This window comes from Corvus kubaryi, unplaced genomic scaffold (assembly GCF_017639235.1).
Source record: "Corvus kubaryi isolate FWS band 111438036 unplaced genomic scaffold, C.kubaryi_AGA036_p1.0 65066, whole genome shotgun sequence".
Lineage (NCBI taxonomy): Eukaryota > Metazoa > Chordata > Aves > Passeriformes > Corvidae > Corvus > Corvus kubaryi.
Window position 1 is genome coordinate 27,996 of NW_024581737.1, and position 20,145 is coordinate 48,140.

Consider the following 20,145-nt stretch of genomic DNA (forward strand, 5'->3'; position numbering starts at 1 on the left):
TTTACCAATTCTGAAAACTCCTGAGCGCATCATGTTTAATGCAAATAGAGAGTGTGTTTAGGAAGATATAAACCATTCCTAGAGGGAAAGGCAGTCCATTATCTCTGTGCAAACACCTCCCTCTCTAGCTGTAAGCCAAACAGCAGGGAACTGAGCAAGACATGCTGATGAGAATAACTAATGCAGGCCTATCCGACCATGGAAAGGAGGGATGGGATCATCTGGAGCAGGACAGACAGCTTTGCCAAAACAAACCATACCATGTGCTGGTAGCAAAACTTGCTGTGCTGATTCTCAGCCAGCCAGTTCGTGCACCTTTGTTCCATGTTCCAAGACCAGGTCGGATCACCAGCATCGGATAGAGGAGCCCCAAGGATGTGGGAGAGTGTGGATCCAGCTTATCCAGAGCAAGAAGCAGGCTCTGAGGGCTTTGGTCTTGCTGTGCCTCTTTCTGCTTTGCCATCTCTTTGCCAAGGCCTGAGATCCAAGTGGGTTCCAGCTCAGTGCTGCTGTCCCAGATTTGCCTCCCTGGGGATCAGCAAATTCCTGTAAAATCCTTCCTGGTGCTGGTGCCCTCTGGATAGATCCTGGCCAGATGTGGAGCCAAACCCTAATGCTGTGAAAGGCACATCCTGCTCTGTGTGAGTAAAGAGCTCCAGAGCATCCCCAGGGATGTCAGGGTGTGTTCTGAGTGCACAGCCAGGCCAGAATTCCTCAGACAGAAAGGCACATCCCTGCAGGGAGATTGCTTTCCTCCCAAACCCAGGTAGTGCTGGTAGCAGGAACGTGGATTTTTTGGCTTCCTCGTAGAGGAGACTTGTGTCATTTAAAAATAAACGCCACGGAGATGATGCAAAGGGTTGTGCAGCTGCTGCTGCTTCACAGTGCAGCCAGATTTGCGTCTTCCCATCGGAAATGACTTTAAGCTAAGCCAGTGTGTGCCTGGTGAGCACAGGGAGCTGTGCTGGGCACTGGAGGAGGGCCAGCCCTGGGGACTGTGCTTACATCGCCTGGGGCCACGCCGTTGTTCCTCTGTCTGTGCTTGGCTCCCAGGAAAAGGAATTTCCCTGTAATTTCCAGAGTGTAAATCACTCAGATGCTGTGTTCCTGCTCACTTCTGAGCGTGTTACATTTATTCCGTGTTTTATTTCCTTGCTCCAGTCCAAACTAATGGTTAAATGTCTTGCTCTGAGGTCCTAAAAACTCCTCAACAATAGAAAACCTAGTGGGAGCAAGCTCCAAAGTGAACAAAAGATATCAGCCAGATTCCTAAACCATGGAGTTTAAGTATTATCCTGGACTTGCTTGATGCATGAACTTGCCATCAAGCCTTTGAAAGGTGTGTTTCCAGCTTCCTGGCCTTCAGCCATGCAGGCAGGACTTTCTGTCTCAGCCTTTATTTGGGCAACAGAGAAAATCCAGGGGTTTGCAGGGCTTAGGGAAGATGGACACCAGGGGAAGAAACTATCCCAAGCCCTGCACTAAGGAAGGACTTTCCAGCTGAGGAGCCCAGGACTGTGAGCAGGAATAACTCTCCTGGCCCTGACAGACAGTGGTGGCTGGAGGTGCAGGAGAGCTGTTATTCTACTTGAATTTTAGCCTCCAGGGTGCTCATTAAAAAAAGGCTCAAAGTTTCCTACCTCATGTGTCAACAACATGTGGGGAAACACTGTGTAGAGCTCTGTAGGTCTGTTATCTCCTCTTGTGTTATTAATGGTGTTTTTTTAATCACAGCGTTGTCTCTTTTGTCACCATGCGTTTGTGTCGGAGCCGTGTGCGATGCTGAGCCTGCCAAGCCCTGGCTCTGGGCAGAGTTCAGGGGGCTGAAGGGAGTGGTCAGCATTATTCCGATCACAAACGAGTATTTGGAAGGTCAGACCTGAAATGCCTGACCCAGCCTGGAATGGAGGAGCTGTGTTCACACTCCCTCTTCTCTCGTATTTTCCTTTTGCCGTTCCAATCCTCCCCCTGACTGTCAGGCTCCAGCCGTGAATCACTCCTGGGCACGTGGCTAACGCATGAATGCTGCAAAATATTTTGATGGAGGGAAACGGGGGTGGGAGCACGAGATAATCCAGCCAGTTGTTCCCAGCTCTTCGAGTCCTGTGCCGAGGCATCGCAGCCTCCAGCATTTGCAAGGGTGTTTGTCCCAGAGCTCTCAGTAATGGTGAAAACTGGGATTTGGTCAATAAGGCAAAGCTTTTGATATCACAAGTCAGTGGGGCTGGTATTTCCAGGAGCTAGCAAGGGTTGTGGGTAGAAATACCAGCCCCCAGTCAAGCCGTGGCTGCTCACAGCCTTCAGCTGATTGCTTTTCCCATTGGGTGGTTGAGTAGGCCTGGGTGGAAAAGGGATCTGGAGAAGGGACTTCCTCAGCAGCTTCCACTCCCAAAGCTCCACATCTCCCAGGGAGACATGGGTGATGTTAATAATGAGTTGCTGTTTTTAACAGCCCTTGTTGTCTCCTTGACAGCTTCACAGAAGCCATGAAGAGCCAGCCGAAGCTGGAGGGCTGGGACTTACACTGGACCTACTACTCAGGCTTGGCCATCTCGGCTGTAGGGACCTTGTTTGTCATCTCCAGCTTCTTAGCACTGGGTTTCACTGGGACGTTCCTAGGTAAGCACTGAAAATCCAACAGCTTTACCAGAAAGTGCATTTAATCCTTGCAGGGATCTCTTGCTAGGGCAGAGTCCTGTGGGAATTTCCTCGTCCTTGCTTTCAGGGCTGTTAGCTTTGTCATTATGATACCAAAGCATGGTCCAACCCTGCTGTTACCTCAGTTACCTCGCACTGAGAGGACAGCACAGTGGTTTTATACAGCAAATCCCATCACCTCCAGCATCAAGCCTGGAGGTTTGGAGCACAGCTGCTCATCTGCCAGCCCAAACACCCTCCAGAAAAGGGACTCCAAGTTCAAGACCCCACAAGTGGCACCGGCGCAGCGGTTGTGAGCTGTCCAGCAGCCCTGCTCCGAGCACCCACCTGCTCGTCACACGTGCTGAGGCAGGATGTTGTTTGCTCTCCCCTCTGCAATAAACCTGATGTTCGTTGACAGATCCTTTTATCTGCCGCTTTATGGCAGAAGGCATTTTCCACTGCGCCTGCTTTAACATTTAGAGCGTAATTCTGTTGGCATTGTTGACTTTAAAAACATGCCAGTATGTGTGGAATTCATAAAAATAAAGTAGAGACAGGAACAATAAATATCCAAGGAAAGGGGCAGCTCCTGCTGGCTGAAATAATCACAGCCCCAGCTTTGACACCTCATTTAGGCTGTGCTTTTGCAAGTGCTTTACAAACCAAATTCAATTAGCTCCTGTGGCGTCGCTAGGAAGAAGAGAGGGACGTAATAAGCCTTCCTGGTTTCAAGTGGAGTTGCAAAGAAATGTGTTGAGTTGGCCAAAATCCTGCTGCCAGAAATAGAGCTCAGCACTCCTGAACATGTGCCTGCACCCTCCATGTGCAGCCTCACTCCTGGCCCCCTGTCACACCCCTGTTCCTCAGCTACCGGGCACCAGCATCCTCCAAAATCACCAGTAGCCCCCTGGAGTGATGCTGTGCCTGTGGAGACATGTCCAGAAAGGCCAGGCACAGGAGTACCCGTCAGCAAGAACTGCTTGAACGCTCCTGAAGTTCAGCCAGATCTGGAGTTGTTTACGTAAAGCCTGATTCATCCGACCAGGAGGATCCACTGGACTTGAACCGCTGGGAAAAAGCAAACAAGTGAGTCAGGCTCAGCATAAGGGGTGAGGGGGCCCTGTCCCTCGGATCTGTATCCCCCGAGGCTGGGAAGAGGTGGGTGTCAGTGGTCCATATAAGGCATTTCTGCGCCATCCTCTCTGCTGGGGAGGCTCTCCCTGCCACCACTGCCCTGGACTGACACAGCAGGACCAGCTCTCTCTGCTAGCGGGGCATGAGGGGCACCAGGGCGGAGCTGAGTCAGGCCGGGGACATGCCAGGAGCCCGTGCTAATGCAGCCAGGCTGGCTCAGGACCTCTGCAGCACTGAGGCATGGCCCAGCTGGAGCCCCACGGAGGATCCATCCTTGGACTGGTAAGAGCTTTTCCGCTTCACATAAGCCCCGTGAGTCCAAGTCAGCAAACTCTTAATGGAGAATGCCCCTCAGTGTGGTTTGTTACCCAGCCATGGAAAAGACACTGAGTCTGCAGGTCTCTGAGGATCTCTTGCTCAAGACTCTCTCAGGATGGGTACTTCCAACATCCGTGCAGGATTTTCATGCTGCACTGGCACTGCTGGAGGAGCAAGGACTTCAGGTAGCAAAGGGTGCACTGCTTGGGCGTCCAGCTTCTTCTCACTGTTGGCATCTGAGCTCAAGAGAAGTTTTGAGAGAGCCTCTGACACACAGGCGCTTCAAAAATTACTGGAGCTGGATGTGACCCTTCCTTTGTGGGTTTTCCTACAGCAGTGAGGGCTGAACTAGGCAGGGCACAGGGCTGCCTGTTGAATTCCTTCCTTACAGCACATTTAGGCTCTGGAGCAGCTGCAGAACACTTTGTGTCTCTAGTGTGGGCTAAACAGTGCAGTGGGAGCCGTGTGAGTCACCCTTCTCCAGCAAGCCTGGCTGTGCCACCCCATCTCCAGCACAGCAGCACCAGCTCCAGATGCTGTTTGCAGCAGCTGGATGTGGCCCCTCTCCCTGGCAGAGCCGTCCCTAGTGCCCTGTCTCCATGCTGTGCCCTCACTGGGATTCAGGCATCACTTCAGCACCCTCACTGTTTCCCCTGCTTCCCAAAAAACACAGTGATGAGGGCTTGGCTTCCCGAGGCTGAGGACATGGAGAGGCTGCTTTGCCTGTCTGAGCCCATCTGCCTCATACCCCAGTGACATTTCTTCCAGCACTGACCAAGATTTCAAGTCAATCTGACTTGACCGAAGTCTGTTGCTGGGCCTGGAGAAGGCAGCAACTCTCCAGGGTGAAGCAGAGGTGGTGCTTCAGCCCAGGTCAGGCTCCAGGGATTCTGGGGAGCCTTGCAGAGTGCACTGAATGGCTTTTTGGTGATCCCACTGTGTGCAGTGAGATGGCTGCACAGACCTCCAGCAAAAACCAGCTCAAATTAGATGCCAAAGCCCCTCAGCTTGGCAAGGAGCTGATTCCTGATTTGAGGGCTCAGTGAAGGCACAGGAGATGCCCAGGGTGATGCTGTGCAACACAACACACAGTCCTTTCCCTAAGCACCTCTCTGAACATAAAACACATATAAACCACCTCTCTGGTGCTCATGTTCATTGACCTGTGCAGGTTTAGAGGCAGAGATTACGTTGGAAAAGCTCCTGGGGAGCTGCCTGTGTGCTCCTGCTCGTGGGGAGCCTGCCTGGAGGGTTCCACAGCCCCACCAGTGCTGGGTACAGATAAGCCCCTGCCAGCCCCACAAACCCAGGGCTTTGTGTCAACCTCCTCAGCGCCAGTGCCATTTGGGGAGTGAGGCGTTCAGCTCAAAGGCGAGGGCGGGCAGGGGATAATGAAGCATTTTGACACATAAGAAAGCACAGAAACGGGCTGTGGCAGGGGGTGATGTGTTCTTTCTACCAGAACAATCTCAGAGATGTATTGCCAAGTAACTGTGAGAACATATAGTATGAATACGAAGCAATTATCTCACTTAGTGGCCTGTAGTTAAAGCCCAAAAGCATTGTGTAATTGGGCAGGGGCTGTTTATCCTTAGAAATAAATGTTTTAGCACCATGTGAGGTCAAAGAAATTACACTACGATCCAGGTAATAATAATAACCTTGAATAGTTTGCACTCCTGTAATGCCTTTCATCTGGATTTGTGAGCACTTTCTCACCATACATTAGTCCTCACCACCCGCTGTGCTCTAAGAAAGACTGATGTTATGATCGGTGCACAATAGCACCGGGAGGGACGGAGGAGACTTGCCCAAGGTCAGGGAAGGGGCTGGCAGCAAAGCTGGGGACACAGCCTGAGGTGGTGGCAGTGCTCTGGGCTGAGGGACCGGCTGCTCCTCACGGATCCATGCTTGTCTTGTGCAGTGGACATGGAGCATGGATGGTACAGTGGACAGAAGGGAACAGAGCTGGGGAAGGGTCTGGAGCACCTGGAGAAGCTGAAGGAGCTGTGGGGGGCTCAGCCTGGAGAAAAGGAGGCTCAGGGGGAACCTTTTGGGTCTCCACAACTCCCTGACAGGAGGGGGCAGCCGGGGTGGGGGGTCAGGCTCTGCTCCCAGGGAACAAGGGGCAGGACAAGAGGAGATGACCTCAAGTTGCACCATGGGAGGTTTAGTTTGGATATTGGGAAAATTTCTTCCCCAGAAGGGTTGTCAAGCCCTGGCACAGGCTGCCCAGGGCAGTGGTGGAGTCACCATCCCAGGAGGGATTTAAAAGCTGTGTAGATGTGGCCCTTTTTGGTCTCACTTGTAAGACCAGCAGAATCAGAGATCTGCATCCTGGCCCTTTACCCCCCCCCCGAAATGTTGCTCACGAGCTGCACACCTCCTTGTCATTTCTTTTCCAAGCTCCTTTCAGGAGGGTGGAAGGATTACTCCGAGGTAGATGGGAAGCTGGTTGGATACTGACAGTTCTGAAAGCTTTCCTCATTACAGATGACAATCACCCATTATCATCATCATCATTGTGCCAATAACTGCGTGTTTTGTAGGCAGAGGTGCTATTTTCTGAAATTCTGAGAAATTCTCTGAACTATGAGATAAGGGTGACATTATGGATGAGGGCATTTGGTCGTGGTGGTCATGATTATAACAGCTCCAAACGCCATTACACGGCACTGGGCTTATTTTCACATTAAATGGATTTGCTCCTGTGCACTTGCTTCCTTGTGGAGTGGCATCTGACAGGCAATTTTACAAGTGAGAAAACCAGAATTAACCAGTTGGGACCTCGAGAGCTGCGTCCTGATGAGGGACATGGCTGCCATAACCTCATTGCAATGCAGGAATCTTCCTCGTGGGCAAAGAGCCATTCCTGGAAAAGCTGATAGACACAAAGTAAACAAACAACTTATTTGTTGCTGTTTTCTCAGCCTGGAAGTCAGTGCTAAAATCCTTTGCTGTGTATCCCTGGCAGGGATGCCCTGTGGCACAGGGAGGGTATCAGTGTGCCAAAGCCCCCCATGACTCCCAGTTTCATGGAGCCTAACCAGAAGCTCTCTGCTTGCTCTTAGGTGATTACTTTGGCATCCTGATGGAGGAAAAAGTGACCAGCTTCCCCTTCAGCGTCCTGGATAATCCCATGTACTGGGGCAGCACAGCCATCTACCTGGGCTGGTCCCTCATGTGAGTACGTGCCCCTACAAACACCTCTGGTTGTAGGGCGAGTGTGGGGTTTCTTGGCAGGGCATGAGGTGCCAGGCTGCATTGGGGGCCAAAAAAACATGCTGTGATGGCAGAGAAAGTGCAGCATCCCCTGACTTCTGTCTCCCTGGCTATTTTTGTGCGTGGAAAATCTTGTGCTGTCTCAAAACACTCGCAGCATTTGTTGTAGAAAAATAAATAGCAGCCAAGTGCTGGGGGAGAGGAGGCATCAGCAAATGCTCTGCAGCTGAATGAGGTCCTTGGCAGACTCTGCACGTGGAAAAATCAACAGTCAGGGCCAAATTCATGCAGGGTGTCACTCGGCAGGGGCAGGGCACTGGGACTGGGGAGCAGTGTGACCCTGCAATTACTCTGACAAAAACAAAACAAGCCAAGCCACCCTTTCCCCCAGCCCACAGTGATAACACTTCCGAAACACTCCTTGTGTGATACAACACAGCTTAATAGCCTGCCTAGGAGGAAATGAATAGGCTGTAATTTAGCAGCAAATGAGCAATATACTCTATTCAGTGTAACAAGTTTGATGTGGTTTTCATTTAATATCACATTTTATTTATTTGCCCAGGAGAAAAAAAAAACCCTGGCTGTGTTACTTCAGGAACCCGTGGAGTGTTGCAGGCCATTACCACTGGGTATTTTGCACTGGTGCTCCTGACTGTGACCACTTCTCCTCTGCTTGGGTGGAAAAATGAAGTGCTTTGCCACTTTCTGGTCATTTTTTCAGCCATGTGTGCAGGCCCTGGTAATAAGTAAAGCTGATGGTTTCTCTCCTGTCTCCACTGAGCCTTGTTGCTGTTAGTTCTGCACTTGAAATCCCCCCCCGGTGCTGTCAGGGTTGGCTGCGTGAGGCTGTTTCCCTTCCTGGCACAGCCACGGCACTGGATGGGGTTTAAATCCTGGGAAATGGCGCAGGAGAGCCAGAGGGAGGCAATGCTGGACACGAGAGTTGGCCACAGGGTCTGCAGCAGCACCATGGAAACATGGATATTGCTGTGGGAAGTGGGGCGGAGCTGGGGCAGGATGAGTCCCCCCACAGCAGCACAGAAGGAGGAATTTGACCAGGAGGAATTGTAAGGAGATCTTAATTTGTTTTAAAATTAGCATCAAACTACTTCCTAAAACCTTTGCAGAATCCACTGAACTCTCCTGAGCTGTTTCTGTCACAGAATCCCTTCATCACCCCTCTCATTGTGGTCTTCCACCACAATTCCGAGCAAGAGCAGCTCGAAGCAGCTCAGGATAGCAGGGATTGCCTGCTTTTTCTCGTTAAAAGGCTGCCACCATTAAGGCCAGCGAGGCGTGACAAATAATTGCTGTGAACAAATGGCTGGAGCTGTGCAAAGTGGCACCAAGACACCGCCCACCTGCCTGGGGGGAGCTCAGCACAACCCTTCTCTCGGTGGTTTTGGCTGTTTGTCTTCCCTGGGATCTCGGTTCATATAATCACACAGTCATTTAGGTTGGAAAAGGATTCTAAAGTCATCGAGTCCAAGCATTAACCCAGCACTGCCATGATCACCACTAAAACATGTCCCCAAATGCCACATTTACCTGGCTTTAAATCCCTCCAGGGATGGTGACTCCACCACTGCCCTGGGCAGCCTGTGCCAGGGCTTGACAACCCTTCTGGGGAAGAAATTTTCCCAATATCCAACCTAAACCTCCTGTGGGGCCTCCTGAGGCCATTCCCTCTTTTCCTGTCACTTGTATCCCTGGCTCCACCCTTCTGTCTGGGAGTTGGAGAGAGTGAGAAAGTTCCCCGAGCCTGCTTTTCTCCAGGTTGAGCCCCCCCAGCCTCCTCAGCTGCTCCTGATGCTCCAGACCCATCTCCAGCTCCATTCCCTTCTCTGGACACCCTCCACTGGCTGAATTTTTGTGGGGGTCCACGCTGTCTCCTGAGGTCCCAGGGCTTTCAGAAGATGTCAGGTGTCTGCCCGCAGAGGCCAGAGCTGATGTCCCATCTCTGTGGCAGCGGGAAGGATGCTGGAGGAATGTGTTTGCTGTCTGGTTCTGGCCAGACCTGGAACACAAAGCACATTTGTCCTCCATTGGTGATGCATCACTCCTTATCCTGGTATCAGAACCCAAAGGATTGATCCATTTTCATCCATAAGGGGTGAAAACACATCACATAAATCATTCTGTCCTCTGACTCCAGTCCAGCCTTAAAAGCATCAAATGGGGTGACAACCCACAGCCATGGGGAGCTGCAGCAAGGCTGGGGACAGACAGACTTTCTACCCAAAGAAAAAGTCCTTCTAGGACAACAAAACCTTCCTGACTGATTCATCATCACTGCTACAATCAGATGTGGCCTAATATGTAGGTCAAACTCATAAGAGGACAGGAACAGTTCACCCAAATTCTGGTCATCACCTGTGTCGAGCAGCCTCGTTTCTCCTGCGAGACAAATGGAGCATTCACTGTGTGGGGACAGTTTTGTGTGCCTCTGGTAGGGAAGTGTTCTAACTCACAGCAGCAGACTGTGTAAATCAGAGCTGGAGCTGCAGCCAAATGATGCAATTAGAGGTCTTGCTGTCAACAAACAATCATGTAAATTTGTTCTCTCTGATAGGAATCAAGAAGGAGACATGACTAAGCATGTAATAGCAGGGGGTTGGGAGAGAAAGAAGTTGCCCGAAGCTTCCTAATGAGGGAAAAAGTTATTATAGAATGAAAACAGTGAAAAGGTGGAGATTTGTGGGTGCCTCTTCAGGAACTGAGGAGGCTGGGTGGTACCTGAAAGTGGCTCCAGTACAAGGTTTAGGTAGTTCAGTCTCTCTCTGCAGGTGTGTTTTCCCAGCAGCACAAGTCACCTTGTACCAGGCTTGTGGGATGTTTGTCCTCATAAAATCACAGAATGGTTTGGGTTGGAAGAAACTTTAAAGCTTATCTTAATTATCCCCCTTAATTAGGACTCTGGTGATTGCCTTTAACTGCTGGTGGCAGCTCAGCTCTGAGGGGGACGCTGTCAGCAAATAAAGTATTTATCTGGCCCTTGGTGAGGAAATGTGCGAGGCCAGGCTGGACAGGGTTTGGAGCAGGCTGGGATTGTGGAAGGTGTCCCTGCCTATGGCAGGGGGCGGGATGAGATGACCTTTGAGATCCTTTCCAATCAAAACCATTCTGTGATTCTATGACGTCTCTCTTTAGAGCAGGAGGTGATGAGGATTTTTGGTCCCAAAGCTTTGGCCCCTGCTAAAAGGAACAGCCATCTCCATTGTATCCACAGTTCTTGATCATCTCTCCCCATAACCAGACAGTGAGGAGCGGTGGGTGGCATTGGTCCCCCATGCTGTGCCTGGTGACATCTCGCTGGAGGACACATTCCTGAAACACCTTGAAATGGGTTTAAAAGTGAACCAGGCCCCAGTGCAGCACCCAGCCCTGATGCAGCACCCAGCCCAGCACCCTTCCCAGGGCAGGAATGGACCTTCCCATCCCTTTCCATTCCCATTCCCATCCCTGCACTGCCTGAGGCGCCACTTGGATGTGTGCGGTGCCATACGCTGCTCTGTCTGCCTGGTGTCCCCTGTGCCCTGGGTGGCCCATCTTTTTGGGACATCAGGCATTTCCCTCAGAGCATGGGCTGGGAGCTGCAGCCGTATGTCAGCAGCTGCTCAGCCCTTAAACATCCCTATAATCTCAGGATTTAGCATCAAAGCAGGAGCTCTCATAGCAGGGATCAGACTTAAAAGAAGTCGCTGAAGTAGGCTGGGGAAGTCTTTGCCAAGGAACATCTGTCTAAGACAGTTAACATTACGCACAGAAAAAACCCCAACCCTTTTGTTCGCTTCTGTTTAATGAGCGAGCGAGAGCTCTGTGCAGCCCAGTGTCTCATTTCACTTTCTCAACCAGGTCTTGCATAAGCCCATGTACTTACCTGATCCTTCCCTTCTCTTTCAAAACAGGCATGCCAGCCCAGCTGGCCTTTTGCTGACAGCTGTAGTGGCAATTTCCTACACAATCGCTGTGCTGTACGAGGGGTGAGTAGCTGTGCAGAACTGGAGAGCTTCTAATTATTTCTACCAGCTTTAACTCCCGAGGTTTCAGAGAACTGCACAAGTAGAGATGTTTTTTTCCAATTAATTCAGCAGGGAAGAAGGAAAACAGAGGATTATTTTTCAATTGTTTTGATAATGGGCAGATTCCACTCTGAAACTATTTGCTGAGTTCTATGAACGTTTGTGCATATTTTATTTTTAGCAAAATGAGACCTTTTTTTCCTTTTGGGTGCCAGATTCTGTTTATAGAAGAACAATAAGGAAGGCAGTGAGAGGACTCATTGTGTCTTCAGAAGAGCCTCTACAAGAAGCACTTGCATTTCGTAGTTCCTTGGATGGGCTTCTCTGCTGTTTTGCACCACAATAGCCCAGCCAGCAGCACAGGATGGAGCAGCACACAGTAATTCCCAGAAGTAGCAGTTGTACTGGTGAAAGGTCTTTTGTATTTGCAAGGGAGGAGGAGATGCAGAGAGCCACGGTCTGCATGAGGGGGAGTCTGGGTGTGTGCTGAGCCTCATTCTGCTCCGCACGGGGATGGTCCTGTAGCTGCTCCACAATCCAGGGATGGTCCTGTAGCTGCTCCACAACCCAGAGAGGCTGAGACCAGGATTGCCACGGCACAGGAATAGCCAGGCTGTGCCAACCCATGAAGGACAGATTTTGTAGGCCCAAAGGAGAGCGCTCACTAGTCTTGATTTTAATTCTTCCTCCCTTCTTTTGCCCCTGTCTTTTGTCTCTGCCCCCTCTCTCCCATCCTCCCAACTACAGGCCTTTCACAGAGGAAATCTATCGGCGGAAGCAGAAGGGAGTGAAGAGCAGCTAGCCCCAGGTACGTTTGCTGATGGGCATTTCAGGGGCTGCTTTGCTGGGCTCCCCCACCAACGAGCACCCCTGCCCAGTCCTGCCTTCCCCAGCTCCTCCAGAGTCCTTTCCACACTTCTCAAAGCATTTGAGCTTCAAGCTTCTGCAAAATCCCAGGCAGAGAGGCTTTTCACAGCAGCAGTTGTGTCCGCCTCTTGGCACCCGACCAGCAGCCCCCAAATTGTTTTGATTATACACTTGAGAATCAGTGTGAGGGAAAATTGCTGGGAAGCTTCAAGGCTCCAGGCTTAATCTGAATCAGGCAGAAAAAAACAGCTATTGGCCGTGGCAGGTGCTCCAGAGAGTGGCAAGGATGGTGTGAGAGGGCATGTGTGCCTCCTCATCCCTCAGGGAAATCAGGCATCTCTGATCCAGCTGCTCCTTGCCTGAGCCAGGAACATTTCTGCCGGTGGGCTCACCCTAAAACCTCAGCCCAGGCTTGTTTGGGGGATCAAAGGCTTCTGCAAAAGCACAAGCTCCTGGCCAGGCTCCTTTCCTGGGGGTTCATTGCCATCCTGGAACTCCCAGTGCATTTGCCTGCTGGTTGTTGGAGAGTTGGGATGATCCCACAGCACTGCTGAGGTTTTGGCAGCACCATAACTGCTGCTGACAGAGCTGCTGTGGCACCAGTGAGGTCCCCAATGGACTCTTGTCCCTTTGCCTTTTGCAGAGCACTCTCTCAGGTACCTCGTGCCTCTCCGGTCCCCACACTGTCTGATTTGCCCATTTTCCTACTGAGATGTATCCTAGTAATTAGCCCAGCAACCCTTAATGAGCTGACTGAGCTCCCTGCAGCACTGGAAGTGACCAGAGGAATAGCCTGAGTGTGGTGGCAACTCCTTGCCACAGCCCATGGGAGATGGAGGTCCCTCTCCCCAGGTCTCTGTCCAGGTCACTGAAGCTCCTGATGCTCTCCTGGGAGTGACACAGTGAGAGACCTCCCCACCTCTTCTCCCACACCGATTATTGGAGATCTGCAGGGAAAAAGGAATTTCCTTTGGACTGGAGGGAAAGCAGAGTAATGATGGAGACACTGGGGGCCTTTCATAAGTGAGCTCTGAACATATGGAAGCACCAGCTCCAGCTGACCCTGAAGATCATCTGAAGATGCTGCCTAAGAGCTATGAGAAGCAGACAAAGCTCGGGTGCAGCAATGGAGAGGGCTCGGGAGCCCCTGAGGATTCAAATGCAGCTGGGGAGGGAACAGAGGAATCTGGTGTGAGCTCAACAACAGCAAAACCTGCTGCAAACCCAACAACCAAGCCCCTCTTTTTTGGGAAAGGAACCTCCCCGTCCAGATCTGCAGTTTCCCACCCGTGCAGAGCCCTGCAGCGTCTCTGCACTATTGCAAAGGCTCCGAGAAAAGTGATTGAAAAGCACAGGGATGTGAATGTATGACCTAAACCACAGCCCAGGGTGATGGAGGGATGGCAGCTGTCCCATGGGGAAATCCCAGCACGGAGAAGACCCAGGGGAAGTCAATCCATATCTGCACCTCACAGATATCCCACCCCTGGCCATGTTGATGCCCTGGCCCCTCCTTTTCCCTGGGTCCACATGAGGGTCCTGCTGCCTTTCCCACCACCCAGTGCCTTCCAGCTGTTTTTCACTGCCTTGCAGGGGCAGTGGGTGGGAGGGAGGGAGGAAGGGAAAGGTTTGTTTCTGCCTTCCACACCATGCAGCAGCCGGGTACGGATGTGCCCCTCTGCCCCTGCTACCAGCCTCGGCACATCCCAGAATTTCCCCCCACTGGATCCTGCCTTGAACAGAAAGACTCCAGAGGTGATGCTGCAGCCTCAGGCTCTGTTTTTACAGATTCCCAGAACAGTTTGAGAAATAAACTGTAAATGACCAAGCGAGCAGGTGCTGGAGAAGGGAGCTGTGCTGCTGCCGGCTCCCACACGGGCACTGGAGCGCGGGGCCACATCTCAGCATCACATCATCCCCTCCACAGAGGGTCCTCCCTCTTCTCAGTGTCACCTCCATGAAACGGTTCCATTTCCTTTTGCTTTGCACATTGTAATTAATTCACCCTCTGGGCATTGCTCAGCAGAATTAAAAGTGTTGGTCTCTTTTCAGTCCAGCCTCCATTTCCTCCGGAAGGGCTCACAAATGCTGTGTTTGTGTTTCATCACTTCAGAACCATTACACATAGATTTCTTTTTTTATTGCCATCTCCACAACCTTCCTCTCAAAGATTTGGGCATAGTATTTTATTTTTAGATAAGTTTCCACATCCCCTTCACAGTTAATGTTTATAGACGGAGGCTAAACTGGCCCAGTACCCATAGCAACCATCGAGGAGAGGATACATTGCATTATTCAGACAATTTATGTCAGAGTTGCCAGTCCTGGCTCAAAGTCTCTGATGTCAATAAACTTGGATTTGTTGATAAGTGAAATCAGTATTTACTGAAGAAGCACGTGCTCATACGGGAAGAATTACTCCTAATGAGAACACAGCAAGGGCTGTATTTGTGCTGTCTTATTCCCGGTCTGGGGACCATGTGTGCTGTTCCCAGTCCCTTCTGCAAGGCCAGAGGGGACCCCAGTTGTACCATTCCCCTCCCCAGCCAATATCAGCCTCCTAAAATGTGTGTCTGTCACTGTAAACCCCAGTGGTGGAGCTGTTTGCCATCCCATGCCCACAGCATCCCATGAGCACAGGGATTTGTGCTGTGCTGGGACTGGCTTCATGGACTCCTTCGCCCTTCTGCCATTTCCAGCCCTTCCCACTTCCCAGACATTCTGTGGCAGTTTCGCATTGCATTGCACAAGGGTTTTTTTCTGGGGTTATGCCAGACACATCCCTGGTTTTAGTAGTTCTTCCCACAGCAGCCAGAATGGATTAAATGTCTCTGCCTTCACAGAACTGGTTCTGGCTGCCATAAAGTTGGAGTTTGACATTTTAGAGGCGTCTGCTCTCTCCCTGAAGAGGGAATGTGAGGAGCTGGAAGGTGATGTTCCAGCCCATCTCAAGGGGTCTGAGCCCACGTTTCTCCCTGGGGCAGGGGGTGGCCCTCGCCAGGACCAGTCCCAGGTGGTGCTGTGCTATTCCCCGGGGCTGCAGGGAGGGAAACACAGAGACACCATTATTGGTGTTGTTTTACAGTGTTTAACAACAAGGGATTAGGGGACTCTCCTTGGTTATAAGGAAAAAAAATGTGATTCCTCTCCAATTGCCTAATATTTCCAAGAATTTGAGATTACACAGGGAGAGGGTGAAACCTTCAGGCTGAGCATGAAGTGCTAGTGGTGTTGCAGCTGTTTCTCCTCTTCCTGGCTGCAGCTGGGACATATCCTGCATGAATGCAGGGATGGATCTCATGGCCCCTGGGTCAGAACATGAATCCTGCTGCTTCCAAAGGCAGGACCTTTGGACACTGTGGGACCCCCAGGACCAGCCCCAGCAGCCCCAGCTCCACGCTGCCACAGGCAGGCACATCCCTCTGGCTTTTACAGAGACATCAAGGACCAAATGGGGTCCCTGGAAATGGGGTCATGGGGCCATTTTCGTAACTTCATGCCTTCAAAATCCAGCGTGGAGCTTTCTGGGCCCACTGGAGCTTGGCAGGGGGGTTGTTTGCAGCCTTGGGAATTGTCTCACGTGATGCTGTGTGCTGACACCAAAGATAACACTTCCTTTGAAGTTTGAGATATTTCTCCAGAGCAAACACCAGGAAAGGAGAAACTAGTTAAATCTCAACTCCTACCTGGCAGGGACAGCTGGGTCACCGAGGCCATTGCTTTGTGCTGCCTCAGGTCCCCCATCCCACCACACAACCTCTGTGCCCACCCTCACAGAGGGTTTCTCTGCATGGTTGCTTGCATGGCTCCCCCCACACATCTCCCTTCCATGGAACTGCACATGGTAATTCCTTGGGATGAGGGGATCATCTGTGCAATAAACGCCCCAGCAAAGGGGATGTGCCAGCTCCACGCTCACAGGATGCTTCATCCAGGAGCACTTCAGGAGATGGAGGCTGCATCCTGTGGTCCTTTCCCTGATGGGGTGACATGCAGAAGCAGGGACACATTCCAAAGGCCCTTCCCTCCGTTATGACTGCCCATAACCCTGTGCCCGTGTTTGCTTTCGTCCAGGGAAGCTGCGCTGCCTTGCTCCAGGGGAGGGACGGCCACCAGCCCTTACGTGGCAAACAAACACAGAGAGTAAACACGTGGCACAATCCAGGCAGCACGTTCGGCACTGGCGGCATTGGGAATTCGCCATTCCCGCCGGGCTCCTGCTGGCTGAGTCTGCCCTTTGGCTGCTTGGGAAGATGGCAGGAAATGGGGTGCTCAGGGCTCTGGTGGGGGCTCCCAAACCCATCCCAAAGCTGAGGCAGAACCTTGGCTTTTTTGCCAGCAGTTGGGATTTGATGTAAAAGCCAAGATGAGCTTTGAGCTTTGGGGGCAGTTTGGGCACTGCTTTATTGGGAGTCCCTTAATCCAGAGAAGGTGGACAGGGGACATGACAGAATTTATCTTTACAGGGGAATAAACCAGTCTGTTCTATCCCTGTTGTGTAGGGAAAAAATGGTCACAAAGAAATGGGAAGAACACCGTGGTGGGAAGCTATTCCCATGTGGGAAACTCCCAGTGCTGGAGCCCAAACAAATCCCAGGGCTGAGCCACATGGGCACTCTGGCAGGCCCATGCTCGGGATCTGGGATACAGGCAGTTCCCAACTCATGGGTGTCCAGGGAAAGCTTTGAAATTTCCTGCAGTGCCCAGAGAGCAGCAGCAGCAGCACCCCATGCCCATTGTCCCCCTGCCCACGGCATCACCCCCATCGAGGACAGAGTGGAGAAGACTCCATCTAACCCAGCCCAGCCCATTTCCACCCTCACTCGGGGGTCCTTACGCACGGAGCTCCCGCCATGAGGCAGAGGACAAGTTACGAGGCTGTTTTCTTTAATTTTCACACTCCAAAGCCACCCCGAGACAGCCCGGTGAGCCACATCCTCCTTGGCTCCTATTTCAAAGGGAAAAAATGGTAGGAATGTGCTGCTTTTTCCATGTTGCCTTTTCTTCGTGGAGGAACTGTTTACGGAGCGCGGCTCCTTTCCCAGCCTGGGTCGCAGGAGGGCTCAGAGCCGCCAGAGTCCTGGGAAGATGCCGGGGCTGGGCTCTGCCTGCTGGGATGGGAGCCTCAAGGGTCTTGGATTTGGGCACTGGCTCAGCCTTTGCCCAGCTCAACTCCCCCAAATCCCAACCTCTCCACCCCTGCTCTGGCCTCAGCCCCTCTGGACCCACCCGAGCAGATGTGGGACCTGACAGGAAGCATCTCCAGGCTCTGAGCCCTCAGCATCACTACCCTTCCCTCTGCCAGCTCCTGCCTGGCACTGCCCACCTGGCTCCCTGCCTCCTCCTGGGCTTTAATTTCTGTCCTACCAACCCTGCCAACCATCGCTATTTCCATGGGAACCTGCCTGAAATCCACAGCAATGCATCCACTGGGGTCACCAAGCCTCCCTCTCCCCTGTGCCTTGTACTCCAAGCCCAGTTGCTGCCTATCTCCAGTTACAGGTGACATTTCTCTCTAATCTCAGAGAAGCTGAAGGAAACTCTGCTCTTTGGAAGGGAGCAGAAGAGGCTGGAGTTTGGGGACACATCCAAAACATGGAGACACCTTTGTTCAGGCTGGCAGGATGCTGCTGCATTTCAGTGAACTGTGGGTGAGAGGATGGGATGAAAGGAGATGGAAACTGGGAGTGGGGGATTTCCTGGCTCGGAGCTGCATCACGCCGGGCGGAGGGATGTTGTCTCCAAGGGACCTCTTGCCACCCCTTGCCTGGATAACTCCAGGGGATCTGGGGATTTGGAACATGTCTCAGGCTTTCAGATTCTCTCTTAATCAAATCCCAAGTGTTAAAAGGAATCAAGAGACATGAGAAGTGTTGCTAAAGAAGCAGGGGTTGGGGGAAGGAAACAAATAAAGCCACCCCCCGGTCCCCAGAGAAGGAGCAGCTTCTGCATCATATCTCATCTGGGAAAAATTATATGGTGGGAATTACGTGCTTCTTCTGAAAAGCCTTAAAGAGATTTAATAAAATGAGACAAGCTAATAATATAGGGAATGAATAGCAACCCTGGATGCTGCATCTTGATTTAATCAGATGCTTTTCCTCAGGGGGACAAGCAAGAACTATGGCTAAAGCCTCCCTCCCCTTCCCTACCCAGCTGCTCCCCTCTTCCTCTGGCCATTCACTTCATCTCCCACCCCAGGGGAGCAGCCAGGGCAGGATTTGGGGTCCCACAAGTCCCTGCTGTTCACCAGCAGCTGCTGGGAAATGTACAGCCCACACTGGTTCTTTGGGAGCGAGGTAAGGAGCTGGACATTGGCTTGCTGTAGGCCCCGCCCCCCCCCCCGGGAGAGGGACCCTGTCAAAAGGACAGTCCTGAGGGAGAAAAGCAAGAACTGGGGAGCCAGGAGAGCCGGGCTGGGCAGCGGGCTTGGCTCCGTGTGTGGTTGCTCCAGAGCCAGGGAATGCTGTGTGCTGCTGCAGAGGGGATGAGCCCTTGGTAGGATGTGAAGCATCTTAAGGGCAATGACAAGGAGCTCATGCGGGATGTGCTCCTCTCCATGGCCTGGGAGAGCTGCAGGGTCTGCATGTGCCAGCTGGGAACGGCACAAATGGCTCTTCCAGTCCTGTTTCACTGCTTGGACCCGCAGGATCCGGCCGTGAACCGAGGCCAGCCCTGCCCCGGGGGGATGATCCTTCCCAGCTCTGCAGCACACTCAGAAACCAAACTCATGTTCTGATGTAATTGTCCTTTTCCGAGTATCCCCTGCTCTCCTGTCCCTGTGCTGAGCACCCCGCTGCCGCTCCTGCTTTCTGGAACATTTTGCTTCCTACATTTTTGCCGTGGTGCTGCTGCTGTGAGCTCTGTTTTGCTGCTGCACAGTTCGTCCAAGCCAGGCCCTTGGGAGCCACATGTTCTGTCGCTGGGATGTTTGTGTGACTTTTGTGGAATTTCCTTTCCTCAGCCACTTGCTCGCAGACACAGGGTAGGTTTTGCTGGTTGGCAGGTGGCTGGTAAACCAAGGAGGGTGAAAATAGGGAGGGAAATAGCAAGGAAACAAGGATTGATCTGTGTTGAAGGTGATTCCATTAAAGGTGTCACTGGGATTTGTGCAGAGCATCCTGCCTGCGGCTCTGGCTGTGCTGAGCTGATGCATGAAAGAGCCTCTATCCTCCAAAACCAGGCAAGGAGCCAAACATCCCACAAATAGCAGGGGTGAACTCTGGCAGCCATGGGGGAAATGCCCTTTTACCTGCCTCTGCTTAAGCCTTGGGCTATTTGCAGTCAGGTCAGAAATAGGTGGTGATTTGTAAAAGAGTCATAACCGTGGGAAGGCTTTGCCTCGCAGCAAGGTGGATCCTTTATCATCAATCACTGGCAGCGGCTCCCAGCAAATGTGCTTTGCTCCTACAGGAGATGAGTTTCTAGATGAGCCTGGGAGGACTCAGCTAATGCTGTGTAATGCTCCCTGCTTGGGCTCTGCGTGACTCCGTGAGGAGCTGCGCTCTGGGATGGCACAGAAAGTGCCCCCATCCTCTTTCCTGGGAGTTCCAACCACCACTGGCTCTCCTCCACCCGCCCTGGGTCCCTGATGTCCTGCCCTCGCTGTCAGGGGGTCCCTGGCTCTGGTCCCACTCCACCAAACCCACAGGATCCCAGTGCACATCTGTCTCCTGGCATGCTCTGCCCAAAGAACTGTTTAGAAGGCGCAAATGGATTTTTTTCCTGTCAGCCAGGAGCAGGTTTCGAGTGGGCTATTTTTACCTGTTCCTGACTCTATTAATAGTTGTACGGCCAACAATAAATGCTGATTGAGATATTTGATTTGTCTGTCCTCCAGAGGTTGCCATTTCCTATTCTCCCTGTTGTTTTCCATCAACCGCTTCAATTAAATGATCTTTTTGTTATTTGGGGTGATACATTTGGGTTTTGTGTTAGG

The 20,145-nt window shown here is 51.9% G+C and overlaps 1 protein-coding gene across 2 annotated transcripts in view; it reads left to right on the forward strand.

Moving 5' to 3' along the window:
• LOC121672967 (phosphatidylethanolamine N-methyltransferase-like) overlaps positions 1-14,257 on the forward strand; it is a 42,238-nt gene extending 27,981 nt beyond the window's left edge. For both annotated transcript variants that reach the window (XM_042045926.1, XM_042045925.1), the window contains exons 4-8: positions 2,474-2,619; positions 7,164-7,275; positions 11,226-11,300; positions 12,087-12,147; positions 12,850-14,257. In XM_042045926.1, the coding sequence (XP_041901860.1) occupies positions 2,474-2,619; positions 7,164-7,275; positions 11,226-11,300; positions 12,087-12,141 (388 nt within the window). In that variant the 3' untranslated portion in view covers positions 12,142-12,147; positions 12,850-14,257. The remainder of the gene's footprint in view (positions 1-2,473; positions 2,620-7,163; positions 7,276-11,225; positions 11,301-12,086; positions 12,148-12,849) is intronic.
• The last annotated feature ends 5,888 nt before the right edge of the window (positions 14,258-20,145 follow it).